This window comes from Silurus meridionalis, chromosome 2 (assembly GCF_014805685.1).
Source record: "Silurus meridionalis isolate SWU-2019-XX chromosome 2, ASM1480568v1, whole genome shotgun sequence".
Classification (NCBI taxonomy): Eukaryota; Metazoa; Chordata; class Actinopteri; order Siluriformes; family Siluridae; genus Silurus; species Silurus meridionalis.
In genome coordinates, this window is record NC_060885.1 from 6,003,311 (window position 1) to 6,026,131 (window position 22,821).

At 41.9% G+C, this 22,821-nt stretch overlaps 1 protein-coding gene across 3 annotated transcripts in view; it reads left to right on the forward strand.

Annotated features, from left to right (window-relative positions):
* Positions 1-22,821, forward strand: part of znf827 (zinc finger protein 827) — a 123,023-nt gene that overhangs the window by 54,744 nt on the left and 45,458 nt on the right. For all 3 annotated transcript variants that reach the window (XM_046868990.1, XM_046868980.1, XM_046868994.1), the window contains one exon: positions 13,867-14,073. In XM_046868990.1, the coding sequence (XP_046724946.1) occupies positions 13,867-14,073 (207 nt within the window). The remainder of the gene's footprint in view (positions 1-13,866; positions 14,074-22,821) is intronic.

The following is a 22,821-nucleotide window of genomic DNA, read 5'->3' on the forward strand; positions in this document are numbered from 1 at the left end:
GATAATATTTGTGTTCATGTATTGGAAAACATTTGATGCCACTGAGGTGAGATACAGGTATTGCTGGCACAGGTTCCAGGTTCAGCAGTGTTATTTATAATGTACTTCCTGGTTAAATAATTTTTTTTAAACGAAATCCAATTTCTAAAAGACGAACTATCCCAATATATCGCCGTGCTCACAGTATCGCAAGTACCCCTGTATCACGCCAGATTATTGCCGATACCCAGCCTTAGTACACAATGAAACGAAACAACGTTCCTCCAGGACTGATGTGCTTCATGAACTAACATAAATGTACACATGATTTGCACTGCTTTGCAGCAAAAATCAGTACAGTATAAGTGTGTCAGTGCAAATCGATTGTCCATATAATAAAACTTTGTAAACATTGGTGGTTTAATAGCAATTTGTTAAAGGCAGTTTTATTGAATTGGTTCAATTGTGTGTTTGCGTGCGTGTCCAGCGGCTTTGTATCAAGGAGTCGAATGGCTTGTGGAAAGAAACTGTAAGGCATGAACGCTTCAGTACCTTTTTCCAGGAGGGTAAAGAGTGTTCTTCTCAGCTGTTTCTCACAGTCTTGCAATCAAAACGGTGCAATTCCCAACCAAGGCAGTGATGTAGCAGGTCAGGATGCTCCACATAGTCCCTTAATGGAAGGTAGTGAGGACAGGTGGGTGGGAGTTTCGTCCTTCCGGAGTTTTCTCAGGAAGTAGAGATGCTGCTTGTATCCATATTTATCTTAAGGGTCTTGTGCACATGCATCCGCTTCCTCCAGCAGCACTTCCTGACAGAGCTTTTCACACCGTGCCTATTTCAGTGCCCGTTTAACATCATTGCTTCATACCGCAAAACGATCCCAATCAAATCAACTCTATAACAGACGAGCCGAACCATTCTCTAACACGCCTCCTCTACGCCGGATTATACGGCGAAAATCCTCCTCCTTTACAGACCTGGGGAAATTCCGACTACACTTGGAAATGAGCTCCAGCAGAAAACTGCCATCATCACGGACACCTTCACAGTGAGCTCCAAGTAATGAGGATGGTGTGTATGCCACGGAGCGGCTGAGGCTTTTTACAGCTGAGATCCTCAAGAATCCAGTCAATGACCCGTTTTTTTTTTTTTTTAGAATGATCATAGTAACCAGGGATGAACCCGATAAGATTTGGGAATCCATCCAAATAGGGTCAAGGTCTCAGCAAGGTCAAATGTCTGAAGCATTTTTTTTTCTTTTTTTCACATCCTTTATGTTTGAAATATGCTTTCATTTTTACCTCTTTCTATTTGTAGCTCTCTCTCAGTAATTTTCATGTCATCCTGTGCCTTCTGTTTATTGGTTTTTTAGTTGAGCAGCATTTATTTTTCCATCTATCCTTCTATCTATTTATCTATCTATTTATCTATCTATCTATCTATCTGTCTGTCTGTCTGTCTGTCTGTCCGTCCGTCCGTCCGTCCGTCCGTCTTCTTTATTTAATTCATTTATTAAACAGATTTAGACACTTCTAGGACTTTGCTGTCAGCTTTTGCTGGATGTTGACAGATGTGTGGACTTCTTAAGCCCTATTCGGACGGGACTAGTTTTCCAAACGACGTTTGAGTTAGATTTTTTTTCAGCCGACGTCTGTCATTTCATGTATGTATTCGGACGGAACTAACATCTCCGTGTTAATTACGGAGGTAGGAGTGTCTGTGTTTTACATGTGGGCATTGCACAAGACCACATGTCCAGGATGCGTGGATTGCGTATGGTCATATGACCGAGCAGAAACTAGAATACTGGCGCGCTAGGGTTAGTACGGTAGTTCACGTTGACCAAAACGCACAAGAAAACGCGTTTTGGAAAAAACATTTTCGGCAATCACGGACATTTGCATACGGACGGGATTAGATTTCTCAGAGGGCCGCCGAGTTTGCTGAAAAACAGTAGGTAATTTGCTCTGGAATTTTTACAGAGGTCGTGTGAGAGAAAGACAGACATGGCAGATTCGGATGGGATTAAAATCACAAAGTACGTCTGTAAAACAGAATTCTTTTTTAATTTTTTAAAACCAGTCCCGTCCGAATAGGGCTATACAGTGTTAATATCCATCACCATCACCAGACCCAATCATGTTCCAATGTGGCAATGCACCTGTGCACAAAACCACCCTCATGAAGATTTGCTTTACATGGGTTGCAGTAGAAGGTATTAAATGGCCTGCTACAGAGTTACAAACCCTTTTGAACATCTTTGGGATGAATGTGAACACTGACACCACCCCAGGCCTCCTCATCTCACTTACATTATTACCTGACTTTACTAACACCCTAGTGGCTGAATGATCACAAATCTACACAAGATCATTTTAAATCTATTGGAACATCTTCTCAAAAGAGTGGAGGTTTTAATAAGAGCAAACAGGGTCCTAATGTGGAGTGGGATGCTCTAAGAGCACATAAATCTTATGGTCCGGTGTCCACAAACTTTAGTGCATATAGTGTAGCATAAAAGAAGTAAAATATTAGAGCTTTTACTTATAGCTAATGCAATTTTGTGAACTTTTGCCTATTAAAACTACATTTGAGCAAGTTCATAAAACTGACCGCTAATGACCTCACGTACAACATTACCATGCTAACCTTTGAAAACGTTTTTTGAAAGTCCACAAAAACACAGTGGACAGCCGAGACCGTCTTCCATCACTATTCACTTATTTACTCCGCTCATTTCCATTTATCCTTCGCCTCATCTTTTCATGCGATCTGCACCAGGCACTGCGGCTTTTTCATTCCTTTTTTTTTTTCAATATGCACCACGCCAGGTCTGTGCTTTTGCATGCTGGGTCCAGAGCCGTGAAGCCAGCGAGATTAAAATATCTCCGTAGGCAGCCACGGATTAGCGTTACCTATTCATTTCACTTCTCAACACGCCGGCTGGAGGAAGGAGCGGAGGACAAGGAGAGGAGGCTGACATGTTGGCATCGAGATTAAAATATAAATTCAAAAAGCAGTGGATTAAAAACGCCTATTCATGCCGGTGGCTTCCGGCGCACGGAGGCCGAGAAAACAGCATCAACTGTGACCTACACTCATCATCCATTTTAATAGGAAAAAGACCAGGTGACTTATTTTTTGAAATTGCCTCAGATTTCTTGTTCTTGGCTGACAGGAGAGAAATCTAACCTGGTCTGAGTCTGTTGTAGCTCATCCACCTTTGTTACGCATGCTGAGATGCTTTTCTGCTCACCGCGGTAGGAAAGAGTGGTTATTTGAGTTATGTTATCCTTCCTGGCACGTTGAACCAGTCTGCTCCTTAGTGATGGAAAGATCGGTCATTCTGGTCAGTGTCTTCAGTTCTTTTGTCACATGACTCCCATATTTGTTGTAACAATAATGTCAAGATTTGTGGCAAGAAAACTGATCAATTGTATTGTATAGCATCTAAGGGAGTCACATGACAAAACGACGAATGACACGGATCAGCGGACTCATGAGATCACCTACTCAATTCCGTTTAATGCACTGCATAGCGTCTATGGGAGTCACGTCATAAAAGAAACAAAAGTCGAACTAGAAGAGTTGAAAGATGAAATACTTAATTTTGTTTCCTGTACACATCCTATGACGATTTCTTGATGCTTTGTGTAGAGTAGAAAATAAACATATCATTGCTTGAGATTAGCTCATTGCTCATTGCAATCATTGCTGAGTCACATTAAAGACTCGTTTAAAATTAATGAATCACTCTTTGAGACTACTCGTCCTTCTGAGTCACATTAAAGACTCGTTTAAAATGAATGAATCACTTTTTGAGACTACCAGTTCTTCTAAATCACATTAAAGACTCGTTTAAAATGAATGAATCACTCTTTGAGACTACCCGTTCTTCTGAATCACATTAAAGACTCGTTTAAAATGAACAAATCACTTTTTGAGACTACCCGTTCTTTTGAGTCAAATTAAAGACTCGTTTAAAATGAACGAATCACTTTTTGAGACTACTCGTTCTTCTGAGTCACATTAAAGACTCGTTTAAAATTAATGAATCACTCTTTGAGACTACTCATCCTTTTGAGTCACTCTAAAGACTCACTCAAAAATTATCGAATCACTCTTTGAGACTACTCATTCTTCTAAATCCCATTGAAGACTCGTTCAAAACGAATCGTTTATGAACGACCCATTGCTACTCCACATTTTTCTGTCACACACACTTCTGAAAAAGACGTTTACACTGACAGAACTGTCACAGAACTCACACGATGATTTTTGTTTTTCGCACCACTCAAAGTAAACACTAGCGAGTGTGTGGGTGATCACGAGTTGGAGCTGAAATGCTCAAGCATTTCTGGTATCAGGTAACATTTTTCACACATTTTCTTCATTCAGAAGTTGGTGTAAACCTGTGATGTATAACTAAATGTATGGTCTGGTATCTGTATAACGTTTTGGCTGCTGCCAACATGATTGGTTGATTAGATGACTGTGTACAGGTTTACATTAAATCATATATGGCTGGAGGGTGGGTGACTAGAGATTAAATTACCTGCTGCTTGAAGGCTGTTAGTTCAACTGGGGCCTTCTAGAAGGAGTCCAATAAAGTCAGCATTTTCACGTCTTTTGATTGAATGCGCCAAGCTATTGTAGCAGACTGCACAGGGTAAAATATATCTGTGTGGATATAATGGCTGTTTTTTTGTTTGTTTGTGTTTTCATTCCTTAACGGCTGACAGAGGAGAAGAAATTGATTTGGTCGAAGATATACTTCAAAACAGTAATTAGCTTTTTCATGAACCATTTATACTTTTGTGTTTTCTTGTACGTAGAATTTGTACAGAAACATAACATTTCCCTTCGTCTCAAATCCCTATGAAACCTGAATAATGCACGGAAAACCCCAGGGGTTATTTTATGAGGTGAATATCGGTGCTTTTGCTGGAAAGGATGTATGCAGGAGGTGCAGCTGTGGCTACAGTGAAAGGAGACTTGTTGAAATGTATCATTGGGTTTCTTGCTTTAGTAATGACATTCGTTCTCGCTGTATGAGATTCCTGTATGTGATGCAGCGCTCTGTTGTACTGCTTTTCTGTTGTACTGCTTTTCTCTATAATATTGACGGTTTCTATAACCGTGATTTCATAATGATGTTATGAAGAGGTGGATTGATTCAGGCAGGAGACTATTGAAGGCCGAGTTGTGAAATGTACGACCTGTCTTTGGAGTAATTAAAATCGTGTAAACATTTTAAACACCTTGAGATATGAGGTAAAATGTCTATATTGATTGTTGAGCAGAAAATGAGTTTGTGTCTAAACGAGTATATGATTATCAAGCCCATTTTAAATCGTAATGAGTAGGACTTTTTGATATTTGGAATCGACTCCATTCCAGATTTTTTTGCACTGATCGTTTTCATCAGTTCAATATCTAGTTATATTTTTTTCCTCTTCCTCTCTCTTTTCATCAACACGTTTGTGTTGGTGAGCGTCAGGCTTTGTTGTGACTGCCAGCTCCTGTACCTGCGTGTGCACAATCACACAGCCATGTCTGGCCCCTGAAACCAGCGCTCTGACATTAGCGGTGGAGATCACGCTGCTGTTACAGGGGTGCAGGGCTAATGAAGTGGAGTGATAGTGGCCAGTCAGGACAGTGACAGAGGTGAGGAGGACCAGACAAGCATCTGCCAGAGAGATGGATGAGGGAAAGAGAGAGAGAGAGAGAGGGGCTGGCTGACAGCCACAGTGAAAGCGGCTGCAGTAACCAGAGCACTCTGACTCATGATGTTACTGTATTCAGGCAGCAAAGAGAAAAGTGAGACCACTTTATATAGCCATGTGGCCATTATATTCACTATTTGCGAATAATTTGACACTGATATAATGTTCAAAATGGACAATTATACAGAGTTTCCAAAGGATTAAAGCCGAGCCAAAGGATTTCTACCTCTGCATGGAAGATGCTTGAAGGAGGTGTGGCCTAACATTTCATCTTCGATTCATTGTGCGGTCAAAATCTATCTATCTATCTATCTATCTATCTATCTGTCTGTCTGTCTGTCTGTCTGTCTGTCTGTCTGTCTGTCTGTCTGTCTGTCTGTCTGTCTGTCTGTCCGCCATGGCAATGGAAACCTTTAATATTATACAGAAATGCAATATAACAGAGCGCTGCATAACAGACAGGAATCTCATACAGCAAAAATGAATAGCATTAATAAAACACAACTGAACAAGTCTCCTTTCACTGTAGCCACGGCTGCACATGCCACATACATCATCTCTAGCAGAATCTTTACAGTTTTCCTGGAGATGTGAGATGAAGGCAAGTTGTGTGTTTTTGTGCAAATTGTGCAGGAAAGAAAATGCAAAAGTATAAATGAATCATGGAAAAACTTAACAACTGGTTTGAGATATATTTGTATCTGTTCTAAATGTACCTTAAATTAAAACTTACGTTTTTAATGCTCTAATCAACATGGGCATGGACAAGTATGGATGCTTTATGCAAATGTATGTTTATTATTACTGAAACAACCCTACCCATAGAGCATAAAGAACATAAAGTTTTTCAAAGACGGTAGACATGTTTTTAAAAGGACTTGTTTACGTCTATTAAACACATGGAAAAAGAACATGGAAAAACTTATGTTTCCACACGGACGGTTTTAATTGCCGGATGTGAGCATCATTGCGGATTGTGGTATATATATATATATATATATATATATATATATATATATATATATATATATATATATATATATATATATATATGTAAGCATATGTATGGTGAATAAGTATAAAGGCAATAGCAGTAAAGAGATGTGTAGACATTGTTGAAAAAGTACAAGTTAAAGTCTATGGCAGTGAAAAATGTGCAGAAACTGTTGTAAAGGTACAGCAGTAAAAGGTTATAAGGCTACAGCAGTGGGGAAAAAATGTGCAAAAGCTGAATAAACAAGTCCACTAAATATATATATACACATGAAATATGTGAAATATTGGGCAGAATGTACAGTAAGGTATATATAGATACACATAAATAAAAAAGTAGTGTAGATGTATGTAAGGCACAATATGTGTAGAGAATTAGGAGTATAAAATACAGTATGTAATACAGTCAGGACCATAAATATTGGGACATCGACAAAATTCTAAATTTTTTGGCTCTATAGACCACCACAATGGATTTAAAATGAAACGAACAAGTTGTGCTTTAACTGCAGACTGTCAGCTTTAATTTGAGGGCATTTACATCCAAAGGTGAACGGTGTAGGAATTACAACAGTTTGCATATGTGCCTCCCACTTGTTAACCATTGTGGTGGTGTATAGAGCCAAAAATGTTAGAATTGTGTCGATGTCCCAATATTTATGGACCTGACTGTATGTACATTGTGTATAATTGTACAGATGTTATATACAGTGTTTATACAGTGATCTAACGGTGTAGTGTAGAGTTCAGTAGTGTGATGGTGGACAGAAAACGTTGGCACTGAACCTGCTGGTTCTGGTGCGTATGTTCCTGTATCTCCTTCTTGAGGGAAGGAGGTTAAACAGTTTGTGACTGGGATGTATTGAGTCCTTGATGTTTTTGTGAGCTCTGCACAGGAATCTGCTGTGGTGAAGGTGCTTGATAGCGGGTAGTTGGGTGCCAGTGATTCACACACAGTGAACCTCCGTACTGATGGAGTTGGTCAGGATACTCTCGATGATGCAGCGGTAAAAACTCGTTAGAATCTCTGGGGACATATGAGCTTTCTTAAGATTTCTCAATAAGTACAAGTGTTGTTGTGCCTTCTTAACCAGAGCTGAAGTGTTCTGGTGCCAGGACAGATCCTCAGAGATGTGAACTCCCAGGAAATTAAAGCTGGAGACATGCTCTACCACATTTTCATTGATGTAGAATATGAAGTGTCTCCTGCTGTTAGATTTCCAAAAGTTCACAATTAGCTCTTTTAAATCAAATCAAATTTTATTTGTCACATACACATACATACAGAGTACGACATGCAGTGAAATGCTTTTTACGATGGTCCGGCATTCACAGTCTTTAGTCTTCATGGCATTGAGGGTCAGTTTGTTGGTGGCACACCAGGCTGTCAGGCTTCGGATCTCCTCCCTGTAGCCCGATTTGTCATTGTTGCTGATCTGTCTGACCACGGTGTCATCGGCATATTTGATGAAGATGCTGGAGTTATGCAGAGGCGCACAATCATGGGTGAACAGGTAATGGAGCAGTGGGCTTAGAACACAGCCTTGTGGGATGCCAGTGTTCAGAATGAGGATTGAGGATGTGGATTGTTTGCCCAACCTAACAGATTGAGGTCTGTTTGTGAGAAAGTCCATAATCCATCTGCAAGTAAAGGTGCAGATACCCAGGTCAATGAGCTTAGTGATCAGTACAGTGGGGAGGACTGTACTGAAAGCAGAACCAAAGTCAAAGAACATCAGAGCATTCTGATTGTAGGTGTCATTTTTATCCAGGTGGGTAGGGGCTGAATGAAGAGCCGTGGAAACTGCATCCTGTTCGGGCGAACTGGTGTGGGTCCAGTGTAGGTGGTAGGCCCGCACTGAGGTGATTTAGAACCAGTTTCTCAAAACACTTCATAAAAATAGGGGTTAGTGGAACTGGGCAAAAGACATTCAGGCATTCAGCACCTGAGTGCTTAGGCACTGGTATGATGGTCATAGTCTTCAGGCATGTAGGAACCGTGGCTTGGACCAGTGACAGGCTGAACATAGGTGCATCTGTTGCATAATGGTTTGTATTATATCAGAATGTCAGGTGCCATGATGATGAGAATTGTGTTCAGCTTTTCCACAGCCCATCACTCAAACACAGACTTCCTGCTTTGTTTACCTGGCTGTCCATGTGTTTATAACTAAGCCTATTCAAATGTGAGGATACAGTTATAATAGGTATAATAGGAAATAGTTTCCACGATGCTAATCGGGTGTTTCCCACGTTTTGTCCCTTACTTGTAAGCAAGGTTACTCTTATTATTTCTCTAGTAACTATAGACAGCAGATTGGCCACCTCTAGAGGAGAGGAACTCATCACATAGCACTTTAAGGGTATTTTCAAAAAAGGAAATGTTTTATATGGTGGAATTTTAAAGTAAGCGAAGACTCAAATGAGATTCAAATCGAAGATTTGGGCTCATCTCATTTCACACGGCTTATGATATGCTTTTGGGGGATCTGTGGGCTTTTGGGGCTTAAAGGGAAAAAAGGGGATCAGAAAACACAAACTGTCTGACAGATCAAACCGATAAATTATTCAGCGCTCACGGTAACACAAATTTGAATGGAAATTTCAGCCTATTTTTAGATACAATTCGAAAGGTCACCAGAATTGGTGTGACTTTTGTCGCTGCTCCCACGTCTCCAACTTGTACTTTTATGTGTGCCTTTGAGAGGAAGTGTTCATGTGTGTGTGAGTGTGTGAGAGTTTGGGGGGATGTTTGTGTAATGCGCTGTCCCTGCCTGATAGGACACGCGACCCAACACGCTCTTAATTAGACGACGCCCTTCCAGGTGCTGACCCGGCCTCGCTCTGTCCTCCCGTTGACGTCTGACTGGTGACATTTCCAGCCGGTGCCCGAGTCGCGCCCTCTTCGGTGCCCGGTACACTGCGCTCACTTTTGTGCATGAAGGTCACACACCCTGCCGGCCACGTCTCATCACCTGGCCTGGATCTCCGTCCAACTGCGTTTCGCTCGCACATCGTCGTTAATCAGAGCCATCAGAGCAGCCGGACGACCGCCCGCCGCAGATTGATGACAACACGCGTTTGCGCTGTTACAGAGTGTGTATTTACAAGGTTTGGGGCAAGAGGACATTAGATAGCTGCTGGGAGGCGAGTTGTAACCGTGTCAGGAATGAGGGATAACATCCCCACTCACCTGCGAGAGGAATGAGAGAGAAGGTTTAAAGATGGAGAAAGCAAAGAGACACTCAGGCCAGAAGGTGTGGAGGTGTGTCTGTCAGTCTTAGTAAAGGGGTGTGGCTTCTGTGTCTTTATCAGTTTTAGTAGAGGGGGTGTGGCCTCTGTATCTGTCAGTCTCATTGATGGTGGTGTGGCCTCTGTGTCTGTCAACCTTAGAAAAGGGGGTGTGGCTTCTATATCTGTCAGTCTTCGTGATTGAGGTGTGGCCTCAGTGAATAAAAGGCTGAGTGGAGCTGTAGCCTGTGTGTCTTTCAGAGGGGTTTGGCCTCTGTATCTGTCATTGTCACTGATGGAGGTGTGGCCTGTGTGTTTCCATCTTAGTAAAGTAATGTTGTCTCTGTATCTGTCAGTCTTCTAAAAGGTGTGGTCTCTGTATCTGTCAGTCTTAGTAAAAAGGGTGTGGCCTCTGTATCTGTCACTGTCACTGATGGAGGTGTGGCCTGTGTGTTTCCATCATAGTAAAGTAATGTTGTCTCTGTATCTGTCAGTCTTATTAAAGGGTGTGGTCTCTGTATCTGTCAGTCCTAGCAAAAGAGGTGTGGCCTGTGTCTGTCAGTCTTAGTAAAGGGGGTGTGGCCTCTGTATCTATCAGTCCTAATAAAGGGGGTGTGTCCTGTGTGTCTGTGAGTCTTAGTAAAGGAGGCGTGACCTCTGTGTTTGTCATTCTTAGTAAAGGAGTGTGTCCTGTGAATGTTCGTCTTTGTGATGGAGGTGTGGCCTGAATGTCTTAGTCTAAGAGATTGAGGTGGGCCTGTATGTCTCAGTCTGAGGGATAGGGGTGTGGCCTGTATGGCTCAGTGTAAGGGGTGGAGTTGTGGCCTGTATGTCTCAGTCTAAGGGATGGGGGCGTGGCATGTATGTCTCAGTCTAAGGGATGGGGGTGTGGCCTGTATGTCTCAGTCTAAGGGATGGAGGTATGACTTCTGTGCATTTCAGTCTTAGTAAAAGGGATGTGGTGAAACTGATTCGGGGAATATTTTTTACCGTAGTGTATTAAACCAGTTCTACATCACATAGTATTGAATCATCTTTCACTTTGACTGCATCTTTCAAATATCAGATCGTGTTGGGAATTAAAAAATAGCACGTAAGAAAGCTGGGCTGATCTTTTGTGAAGAGAAAGCAGGCTTTAATGTGAGTTCATGTCAGAGAGAAGCCCAGGCCAGTGTTCTTGGCAGCATATGAAAGTTTGCTCCACGTCTTGATATTAATTATTAATCTGTGCCTGATTAGAAATGGCCTACTTCTGCAGCATACTGTATAGTACAGCGCAGGAAGGGCTTGATTAGCCTCACGGTAACCCGTGAAGCAGCTCTGCTCCCTTCCCCATTACACCTCTGTGCATAATAACACATCATACTCAGCAGCCTTTAGGCTTAATGGAGACAGTCAAAACAAACATGCTGTGCAGTCAGTTTGTTAGATTTGACCTGGCTGTAATGCGGCCGGGGGGCCACAAGCCGCTGCTTTAATTACTCTCCGCGCACCTCGACGTTGTTTTTGAGCGCGCACCATTTTTTAATCATGCTCCGAAATTGCCCTGATGGCTTTATTCCCTGCCATTATCAAATGCTTGCCTTTTTGCACCGGGGCTAATCCTGACAGTTAGCGAAACGATAAGCAGGAGCTTGACAAATAAAAACACCGACGCATATGTGAACAGGACACGATTTAACAACGAGCGGCATTCAGAGGGGCTTTGCGCTCGTGTGTCACGGAAAGATATGAGCTTTTTATGCAAATAGAGCCGAGCATCGTGGTATTCACGGCGATCCCACTCCTCTTCTGCAAATAAAGTGTTTGCTTTCTATATGAAGTGCACAGCGAAGTGTAAACACACGCCGGCTTCTACAGAGCCACTGTATTTTACTCAGTGCTCAGAGAAATCGATCAGGCGCTCGTATGAAAAATATATATATGAAAGATCCGAGTCGGTTTTTGTGTCTGAATGCTCATTGTTATTTGGAATTCGACGTTTATCCAGACCCTTTACGTCCTCTCAAGCTGGGATTATGCAACTGGGCGATATGATGGTATGACAATAATGACCACTTTGTGATAGATAGATAGATAGATAGATAGATAGATAGATAGATAGATAGATAGATAGATAGATAGATAGATAGATAGATAGATAGATAGATAGATAGATAGATAGATAGATAGATAGATAGATAGATAGATAGGATAAAATCTGCTTTGATAAAATGTTATACTGAATCATTAAAAGATTTAAGACTTTATTTTCTTTATTTTCATTTTAGTGTTAATTACATTCTTTTTTTTATTTTTATTTTAAAGACTCCTGTTTTGCTGCCATGTTCTTACCTCAGATAAATATCGTAAATTAGTTTTGTGATGTATACAGATAACATTTTTTGGTGTCTTTACCCAAATCAGTTCCATGTCATTAAATGTAGCTATACGTCTATCTCAAAGTTCTGTTCGATTGCTTTGCAATAAAGCCCTTTAGGGCATTGTGTTATAAAAAAAAAAAAACTCTGAGAAAATCTACTTTCAGAAATCATCAGTGAGGAATTAGCTCTGGGGAATCAACTCTGTGGGATCAAGCCTTGGGATCTACTCTGGGGAATCAAATCTAGGGATCCACTCTGGGGGGATCCACTCTGGGGGGGCTCCACTCTGGGGGGATTTAACTCTGGGGGATCTACTCGGGGAATCCACCCTGGGGATTCAACTCTGGGGGATCCACTCAGGGAATCAACTATAGGGGATCGACTCTGGGGAATTGACTCTGGGGATCAACTCTGAGGAATCAAGACTGCGAAATCAACTTTGGACAATCAACTCTGGGTGAAGTGGTAGCTCAGTGCTAAAGACCAGAATATATCAAGATGAATAATACACCATACAGAGGTTTACGTTGCCACCAGACTGCCACTGCTGGGCCCCTGAGTAGGGCCCCTAACCCTCAACTGATTAGTTGTATAAATGAGATCATTGTAAGTCGCTTTGGATAAGAAATGGCATAAATGTCAAAATGTTATGTTTTCTATCTACTACAGGAGTTTTCATGTTTTTTTACATGGTCTAGTGGTCTAAGATGCAGCGCTCTCACTGCTGCGACCCGGGTTCGATTCCCGGTCAGGGAACCATCCCCAGCCACTTTCAGTGCCGGTCCCAAGCCCGGATAAATTGGGGAGGGTTGCGTTAGGAAGGGCATCCAGCGTAAAACATGTGCCAAATCAAACATGCGGAGGATCCGCTGTGGCGACCCCTAACGGGAGAAGCCGAAAGAAACATAATAATTACATTGAAAAAAATGTATTTATTTTTATTTATTTCACAACATAAAAGGTACTTCATGTGTACATTTGGAATTTTGTTGCCTATGCAGTCTGTAAAAGTCCTCTGGTTATGTGCAGAATTTCAGACCTGGTTTATCAGTCGGTTTCATCATGGCTTGTGCTAACAACCGAGGGAAACATTACAGGAAGTGATGGAAGGCCTTGATAACACCTGCATCGTCCACTAAAGCCCTGTACACACTCTTCCTTTCCAAGTGCATTACACTAGACTGTGCGTGTCGAGTCTCAGGATGCCACTACTAAAATAACCCTGCAGTGCTGCCTGGTTCTCCTTCCTCCCAGCATCCTCCTCCGAGCTCTTTATGTGTGGCCCAGATGCAAAACGAGCCCGGTGAACAAATTCAGCCCCCGAAGCATTAAATAAAAAGGAAAAAAAAATCTGCACGGGTAAATAAATAAATAAATAAACCAACCAACATCCTTCTTTCACTTTAAACGCATGGCGGTTATTGCTGTGGCCTTAACCATAAAGCATCCGATGCGGAAAATTCCTATTTTGTGTCTCGCCTGTGCCTGTTTTTATTTTACTCCTTTGTTGTTTGTTAAAATTGCCTGGTTTTGAATGCTGGGTTCACACCTCTGCCTTTCTCTCTCTGTCACAGCGGCAAACCAAAAGGAGGCGCTGAAGAGCGGGTTCTGTGTGAAAGAGGAGCCCGAGGCGGAGGAGGCGTCGAGTCCGGCGAGGTGTCCGGCATTTAGCCTGGGCCATGACGCCCCCGCAGTGCCCGGGAGGCCGCGCCAAGAGGGCAGCATCCTCAGCCACGACATCAACGTGAAGGTGGCGTCCGAGCTGCTAATGAAACTCTCAGGTAGGACGTTCAGGCTTTCACTGGTGCCAGAAACAGCAAATGGGAACTACATGCTAATGATTAGATAGATAGATAGATAGATAGACAGACAGACAGACAGACAGACAGACAGACAGACAGACAGACAGACAGACAGACAGATAGATAGATGACAGACAGACAGATAGATATGCAGGTAAATATGCACAGACAGACAGAGAGAGATGCACAGACAGGTACACCATATGGACAAAAAAAAAAAAAAAAGATGTTTTAACATTCTATTGTACATTTAGTCCCCATTTGCTCTTATAATAACCTCCACTTTTCTGGGAAGATGTTCCACTAGATTTTGGAGTGTGCCTGTGGAGATTTGTAAACAATAGGAGGCCTGGGGTGGAGTCAGAGTTCCAATTCATCCCAAAGTTGTTCAATGGGGTTGAGCTCAGAGCTCTATAGCAGCAAGATCTTCCACTCCAGCCCATGTAAATCATATCTTAATGGAGCTGGATCAGGTTTGTACTACTGCATCCGAAAACACGCTATACAAATGAGGGCCTCTAACTTTGTGGTAAAAGTTTGGATAAGAACCACATATGGCTGGAAATGTCAGGTGTCCCAAAACTTTTGTTCATGTTTTGCTGATGTTTCGCCAAAGTCTGTAAAATAAGTTCCAATTTCATATTTATAGAAAATATCTATTACTTTTTATCCGTTCTTAGTGTTTGTAATGGATCTGTGAGTCATGTTACCACTTCTTTCTCTTATCTTATAGCAATAAGCATCACACTTTTTTTTATGTTTTTTTCTATTAAAACTTTGTTTGCAAGTTTCTTTTTCGTTTTATTTCCAAACCCTAACTTATTAGAAAAGGCAAATATATATATATATATATATATATATATATATATATATATATATATGTGTGTGTGTGTGTGTGTGTGTGTGTGTGTGTGTGTGTGTGTGTGTGTGTGTGTGTGTGTGTGTGAGAGATTTGTCTTATGGTTAGAAAAACAGCTTCTGGCCAATCAGAAGCGAGAAAAAGGGTTTTTGTTACAATTAAGTTTAAATAAGTAATGATAGCAAGCAAACAGTTTTCTCTATGGGCATATCATAAAAAAATAAAATAAAACCTAGCTGAGAATTTTAGAGCATAAAGTTGAACTTAAATCTATTTACAGACGAACCTGAATACATGGACGGATACTTCAAAAGTAAAGTGTCATAATGTTAACAGTAAATTTATTGTTAAGCATGTTTTGAACTAATCAGATTTCAGAGTTCTGCGTTTATTAGATCAATTTCGTTGTCGCGTGCACAAGAGACGGAGCTTCGGAGCGCATGACTGGGTGTGTTCGCTGCTATGAACTCATCGTTAGCATGTTTTCGGGCTGAGATCTGTGGGAACGGGAGGGCGGTGAGGTCGGACTTCAGCGGAGAGTATCAGAGACGTGGAAATAATTAGAACGAGTGAAAAGCTCTAGGAACTTTTTTTATTATTTATTCCTCGCTCTCGTTCTATCTTTCCATTTGTTTGTCTATTTTTTTTCTTTCTTCCATCATCCCAAACGCCTTTTCTTTCACTCCTTCCCTTCGCTCCTACATTTTAGGCAGAAACTCGAGGGTCAATTCCTTTTCATGTTGTGCAGTCGATATCCTTTTCATGCCCAGCAGTGCTGTGCCAAAACAAACCTATCGATTGCTCTTTTGGGGCCACGCTGCCCAATCTTTATGTGAACTTTCGAAGATGGGGCGACTGTAGTTCAACACTGAGAGGTGTTCTTCTGCCTCGCTCTTCATCTGTCACCGTCTTCAGAGACGCCAGGCTTCTGTGGCTATGTATAAATCTGCTGAAATCTCTCACAAAGCTGCTGTCAGGGAGTTCGGGCAAAAAAAAAAAAAAAAAAAACACAACGCTCCGGAGGCAACATGTGCACTCGATGCATGCGAGACATGCAAGGTCGTTGCATTTGGATTGCGATTCCAAGGTTCTCAGGGTACCGAACTTCCTTCCTTTTTAAATTTTTTTTATTTCACAGTGTAAAGGAGTAATGATTTCTAATCCGGTGTCACCCAGACGAGACACTTATCACGCTGGAGTGCTATCGGAGTAAAACTGCATTAATCCGAATCTCTGTTCGCCCTGAACTTTTATATAACAGCCGTTTTATTTTTCAGGTGCGGAAAATATAAATCTATACTCCAGTATCTATTGTAATAAATATCATGACTACGGACATTGAAACAGCCTACGAGTCAGTACTGACATATTGGACATGCACCGATTATTATAATTATTACACTAATGCACAATATAGACAAAAGTTTGTGAACACCTGAACAAATAGAGTCATTCCTGCTTTTTAAAAATCCAATTCCACATTCAGTGCCTATTTGCTGTTCTATTAACCTCTAATTTTCCACTAGAGCCAGATTTACACATATTTGATCCCCAAAGAGATTAAACGATTACATTGTCGAATCAAACCAATTTATTGACAATCTTATTTCACTTGTCTCGCAGCCCCTCCTCATTCCGGGTTACGGGAGGTGTTAATGGCTTCCTTTATTAGAACTTTATTGAAGTTTTAATGATGAGCCTAAATATCTTTTAGACAGATATGTAAAATAAATAAAAGTATATATAAAATCCTATGAGGTCTACAAACAGTGCACAATATGAGATGAGGCAGATGAGGATCAGTATACAGTGTGATCAGGGTACAGTGTGATCAGGGTACAGTGTAATCAGGGTACAGTGTGATCAGGGTACAGTGTGATCAGGATGAGTGTGATCAGGGAACAGTGTGATAAGGATACAGTGTGATCAGGGTGCAGTGTGATAAGGATACAGTGTGATCAGTGTACAGTGTGATCAGTGTACAGTGTGATCAGGGTACAGTGTGATCAGGGTACAGTGTGAACAGGGTACAATGTGATCAGTGTAGATTGTGATCAGTGTAGATTGTGATCAGGGTACAGTGTGATCAGTGTAGATTGGGATCAGGGTACAGTGTGATCAGGATGAGTGTGATCAGGGTACAGTGTGATCAGGATGAGTGTGATCTGGGTACAGTGTGATCAGTGTAAAGTGTGATCAGTGTAGATTGTGATCAGGGTACAGTGTGATCAGGATGAGTGTGATCAGGGTACAGTGTGATCAGTGTAAAGTGTGATCAGTGTAGATTGTGATCAGGGTACAGTGTGATCAGGATGAGTGTGATCAGTGTACAGTGTGATAAGTGTAAAGTGGGATTAGTGTAGATTGTGATCAGGGTACAGTGTGATCAGGATGAGTGTGATCAGGGTACAGTGTGATCAGTGTAGATTGTGATCAGGGTACAGTTTGATCAGGATGAGTGTGATCAGGGTACAGTGTGATCAGTGTAGATTGTGATCAGGGTACAGTGTGATCAGGATGAGTGTGATCAGTGTACAGTGTGATCAGTGTAGATTGTGATCAGGGTACAGTGTGATCAGGATGAGTGTGATCAGGGTACAGTGTGATCAGTGTAGATTGTGATCAGGGTACAGTGTGATCAGGATGAGTGTGATCAGGGTACAGTGTGATCAGTGTAAAGTGTAATCAGTGTAGATTGTGATCAGGGTACAGTGTGATCAGTGTAAAGTGTAATCAGTGTAGATTGTGATCAGGGTACAGTGTGATCAGTGTAGATTGTGATCAGGATAAGTGTGATCAGTGTAGATTGTGATCAGGATGAGTGTGATCAGTGTAAAGTGTGATCAGTGTTGATTGTGATCAGGGTACATTGTAATCAGTGTAGAGTGTGATCAGGGTACAGTGTGATCAGTGTAGATTGTGATCAGGATAAGTGTGATCAGTGTAGATTGTGATCAGGATAAGGGTGATCAGTGTAGATTGTGATCAGGTTACAGTGTGATCAGGATGAGTGTGATCACACTGTAACCTACAGTGTGATCAGTGTAGATTGTGATCAGGGTACAGTGTGATCAGTGTAGATTGTGATCAGGATAAGGGTGATCAGTGTAGATTGTGATCAGTGTACAATGTGATCAGTGTAGATCGTGATCAGGTTACAGTGTGATCAGGATGAGTGTGATCAGGGTACAGTGTGATCAAGATGAGTGTGATCAGGGTGCAGTGCGATCAGGAGAAACTCATGAAAAACTCCGGTCCTGAGTCATGATTGGCTTGTAAATGAATTAAATCTCCTTGCAAATCAATCCAAAGCTCTTCCAAATGACCACATTAATCATATCACGAATCGATTTTATTCTGATGGGTGTGGTCTCATTCAGAGTGACCCCGCCCCAATCCTCAGGGATTGCACTAGGGGTTACTGTTTGGTTGGGTGAGAACGAAAATAATGTAAATCATGCACTAAGGCCTTCACGCACATCACATCTGGAAAGCTTGGAGTGACGCCATCGTCTAAACACCACCAGAGAGAAATTCCTGAGAGGAAACGGGGGGTTCATGGCGCTGCAATTCAGCTCCAGAGACGCTGATATAAGGATTTAAAATGGATTTCACTCGATTCATTACACAAAGCAACAAAATATCCGGTAGCGATCGAATGAAGGAAAAAGGAGAATGGCGTTCCGTTATTTCTTCCATTCCGTTCTCGTTTGTTTTGTTGATCCTGTCAAATAGCCCCGCCCACATTCCCCTTGTTCTGCCTCCTTTCCTGTCGCTGTGTTCTTTCAGCGAGCGACGCAGCGAGGCTGTGTGTAGTCTGTTACTGTTCTTGCAGTAGGGTTGCAGACGGTTACATCATCTTCACGCTCTCTAAGGTTGAAGGTCAAAACCTAGATCTCAGACACTCGTCTCTCCTGCCAGTCTAATGTGGGTTGAGTCTGGAGTGATGATCACATGACATGCAGTCTATCTCAAAGTCTAATCGCATTCTTTATGTATATTTTTACTTTCCTAGGCTTTGAATGTTACCGGAAAAGGAATTATGCAAGACAACTTATACCTTACATCGTAAAAATGTCATAATTTGTTCGGTTCGTTCGCGTTGCTGCTCCATGTCAGGATTCTGCAGGGTTCTCTGGTTTCCTCCTAAATCCCAAAATACATCCTGATAAGTAGATTACACAGTAGATGGAGGTAAAAATGTTTGCTTCGGATACAAGTTGGCATTTTTTATTTATTTGCATATAATCTTTAGATGCGCTATACTTTTATTTTTTCGAATCATTTGTGACCAGTATTTTATATTTAGCTTGTTTCTTAAGCGCGTTTTCTCAGCACCGCTGCTGCTACTTAAGTTTTACATATCGCAACACTATGGAGACCCGGGGAGGCCACAGGAGGCGTGTCCTGAGAGTCACATAAAATACAGATTAACATGGCAGAGGTAGAGCTGCGTCTTCCTGAAGACAGAACGGGAAAAGAACGTCGGGTTTTTTTGAAACTTTTTCTCTTTTTTTTGTACTACACAGACCTGTTTGTGAAAAGGGCCATGCGTTTCGAAGTCAGAAGGCACTAAAGTAAATTGATCATTTGCTGTTTGTTTGAACCAAAGGAATAAAAGCGAACTGTCTGCACCATATTAAACTCCATAGTACATGTTTTTTCCATTGCGTCGTACTGCATTGAATCACATTTAATCGAAATCAGTTCGCATCGGAGATGCACATCGCTAGTAGATTAGCTGTGAGTATTCTTTTTTTTGTATAAGTGAAAAAACTTGTGTACAATTTGTCGCTTCTACTCTCATCCCGTGGCTTCAACATCTACCCCACAGACTTCTCTTATCTCCGATGATCGCAAAGTAGACTAAAGATAAAATATATATCTAAAAGTATTGGGACACCTTACTTTTCCAGCCATATGTGGTTTCTTACTGTTACCACACAATTGTTTAGGATGTCTTTGGATACGGTAGGATTCAATCGTCCCTTTTATTGGACTAAGAGACCCAAACCTGTTCCAGCATGACGATGCCCCTGTGCACAATTCCAGCTCTGTGAAGATATGCTTCACATGGGTTGGAGTGGAAGATCTCCCACTATAGAACTCTAAACACCTCTGGGATGAATGTGAACACTGACGGCACCCCAGGCCTCATCACCTCACCTGCATCAGTACCAAACTTTACTAACACCCATGTGTCTGAATAAATCTCCACAAAATCTAAATTATTATTAGAGCAAATGGGGACTGAATGTGGAATGAGATGTTCAAAAACACACAAATCAAATGCTCAGGTGTCCACAAATTTTGTCCAGAGTGCAATTATACAGCTGAGCAGTTGCTCAAGAACCCAGCAGTGGAATCTTAGTGGTTCTGGGATTTGAACCCATTATCTTCGTTCACAGGTACAACATCTTTCCTTTGAGCTACATTCAATAGATATGGAGCTGAAAACTTTCAGAGTATCCCTTTAACACAGATTATCCATTATATTATGATTGATGATAATTATTATTATTATTATTATTATTATTATTATTATTATTATTATTATTATTATCGTCGTGATATTCATCCGGTGCTGGAAATAAAAAATGTACAAAACGATCAGAAATTCGCTTCCAATCATTTCGAGTTGTAGCTCGTCTACGCGATCATGGTCAATAAAGCGTCTCATCTAAATAGTACCCGATTCTCACGTTTATATTTATTATTTTCTGCCTGAACGGCGTCATGAAATTAGTTTTATATTTTATTTGGGTCGACAGGAACAAGTTTGTCAAATATAGAGAGATAAAAAAAGATAGATAGAGAGAAAGAGTAAGAGAGGAGAGATAGAGTCTATTACAGAGGATGATGGAGAATGATTCAGTGCAGTTTGTGCTCGTGCTCGTGTGTGTGTGTGTGTGTGTGTGTGTGTGTGTGTGTGTGTGACAGGTCCCTCACACCAGTCGCTGACGTTCTCTTGCTCATTCCGTCTTCCTGCGAGATGTGAGTCAGCTTTTGCTACAGGGCGCCTCTTTATACGCGTGCGACCGAACTGTCGGGCCCCGGGTCACAATTCCTGTGTGTGTGTGTGTGTGTGTGTGTGTGTGTGTGTGTGTGTGTGTGTGTGTGTTTGTGTGAGAGACAGCAAGTGAGTGTGGGTGACAGAGAGTAGAGAGAAACAGTAAGAGAGCAACAGGAAAAGGAAAAAAAATAGAGAGAAAGAAGGAGCAAACAGTAAACAGATACAGTATACTGGAAACACACGGTGAGCGAGAGACTGAGATCTAATGGACTCGTTCTGTGTGTGTAAACTCGGGGTCAGAGCGCTGGCGTTTCTTTCTTTCTCACGCACACACACACACACAGAAACCGAAAGCAACAGTTTAGCAGCTCGTTTATTTCCAGTCAAGAGCAAAAGCAAACTCTCGGGTTAACAGGCGTGAGTGACAGCTCGCCAAAGGACGAACACACACACACACACACACACACACACACACACACACACACACACACTCACAACCGAGTTGCGCTCAATATTATTACATAATATGAATAATAGGCTTTTTTTTTTTTTTTTATAAACCTATTGTGTTACCACATTGTAGATCAGTAGATGTGCATGTAAATGTTCTCACTGAGAAACCGAGTGACTTCGGGTCTGATGCGTCTCGTCTGACGCGTCTTGTCCGGTCTGTCTCACGTACGCCACTTAGAACCTGCTAAAATCCCCGTGCTGTTTTTACACACACACCGTCCTCACCCTTCACATATTCACCTCGAGTGGAAAAAAGCTCGACTCAGGCTGGCAGGCTAACGAGTCCTATTTTTTTTTTTCGTCTTTTAGTAGACGAGGTGTTTGACGTGTGTGTGTGTGTGTGTGTGTGTGTGTGTGTGTGTGTGTGTGAGACGGCTCACAAGTGCTGAGCCGAACTATCACCTGGATATCAGTGATGGTGCCAGCATGATTGTGTGTGTGTGTGTGTGTGTGTGTGTGTGTGTGTGTGTGTGTGTGTGTGTGTGTGTGTGTGAAAGAGAGTGGAAGACAAGAAGCAAGGCAGCACGTCCACTCCAGCAGCAGTGAGATGAGCGTCTCCGTTTCTGCTCATACCTGCTCAGTGTTGCATCATCATCATCAGGGCTTATGTAAAGTAGGTCACTGCAGCCCCCCTCCTGCCCCGTTCAGCCAGTTAGCAGCTCCGTCCGTCTGATTGGTGCCGTTAGCACTGAGCGACTAATTACCGCTGCCTTGTTAGTCCCTCTGCACCGGCTGAGGCTGGGTTTCAACAGATGGGCGCTGATTAGGAGCTCTATACACACTCATACACACATGCACACACACTCTGACATGATGTATCCTCTTACCTGGTCAGCACACTGCATGTTTTCATAAATAATAAATGAATGGTGGTAGAGAGAAAGGACACAAGTCTCCGCCCATATATTGTCTTCGACAACTTTTATAACCAGCATGCGCTCTGATGCCGTCCTCCAGCTTGATTAAAAGGAGCTTTTGTTATTTCATACATGATATTGGAGACTCCTTCCATTGGAGACTCCTCCTGCTAGAGACTCCTTCTACTAGACTCCTTTCAATGGTGTCCCCTTCCACTGGTGACTCCTTCTACTAAAGACTCCTTCTACCAAAGACTCCTTCTACTCAAGACTCCTTACAATGGTGACTCCTTCCACTGGTGACTCCTTCTACTAAAGACTCTTTCTACTAAAGACTCCTTCAACTGGTGACTCCTTCTACTAAAGACTCCTTCTACTCAAGACTCCTTACAATGGTGACTCCTTACACTGGTGACTATTTCTACTAAAGACTCCTTCCACTGGTGACTATTTCTACTAAAGACTCCTTCTACTAATGACACCTT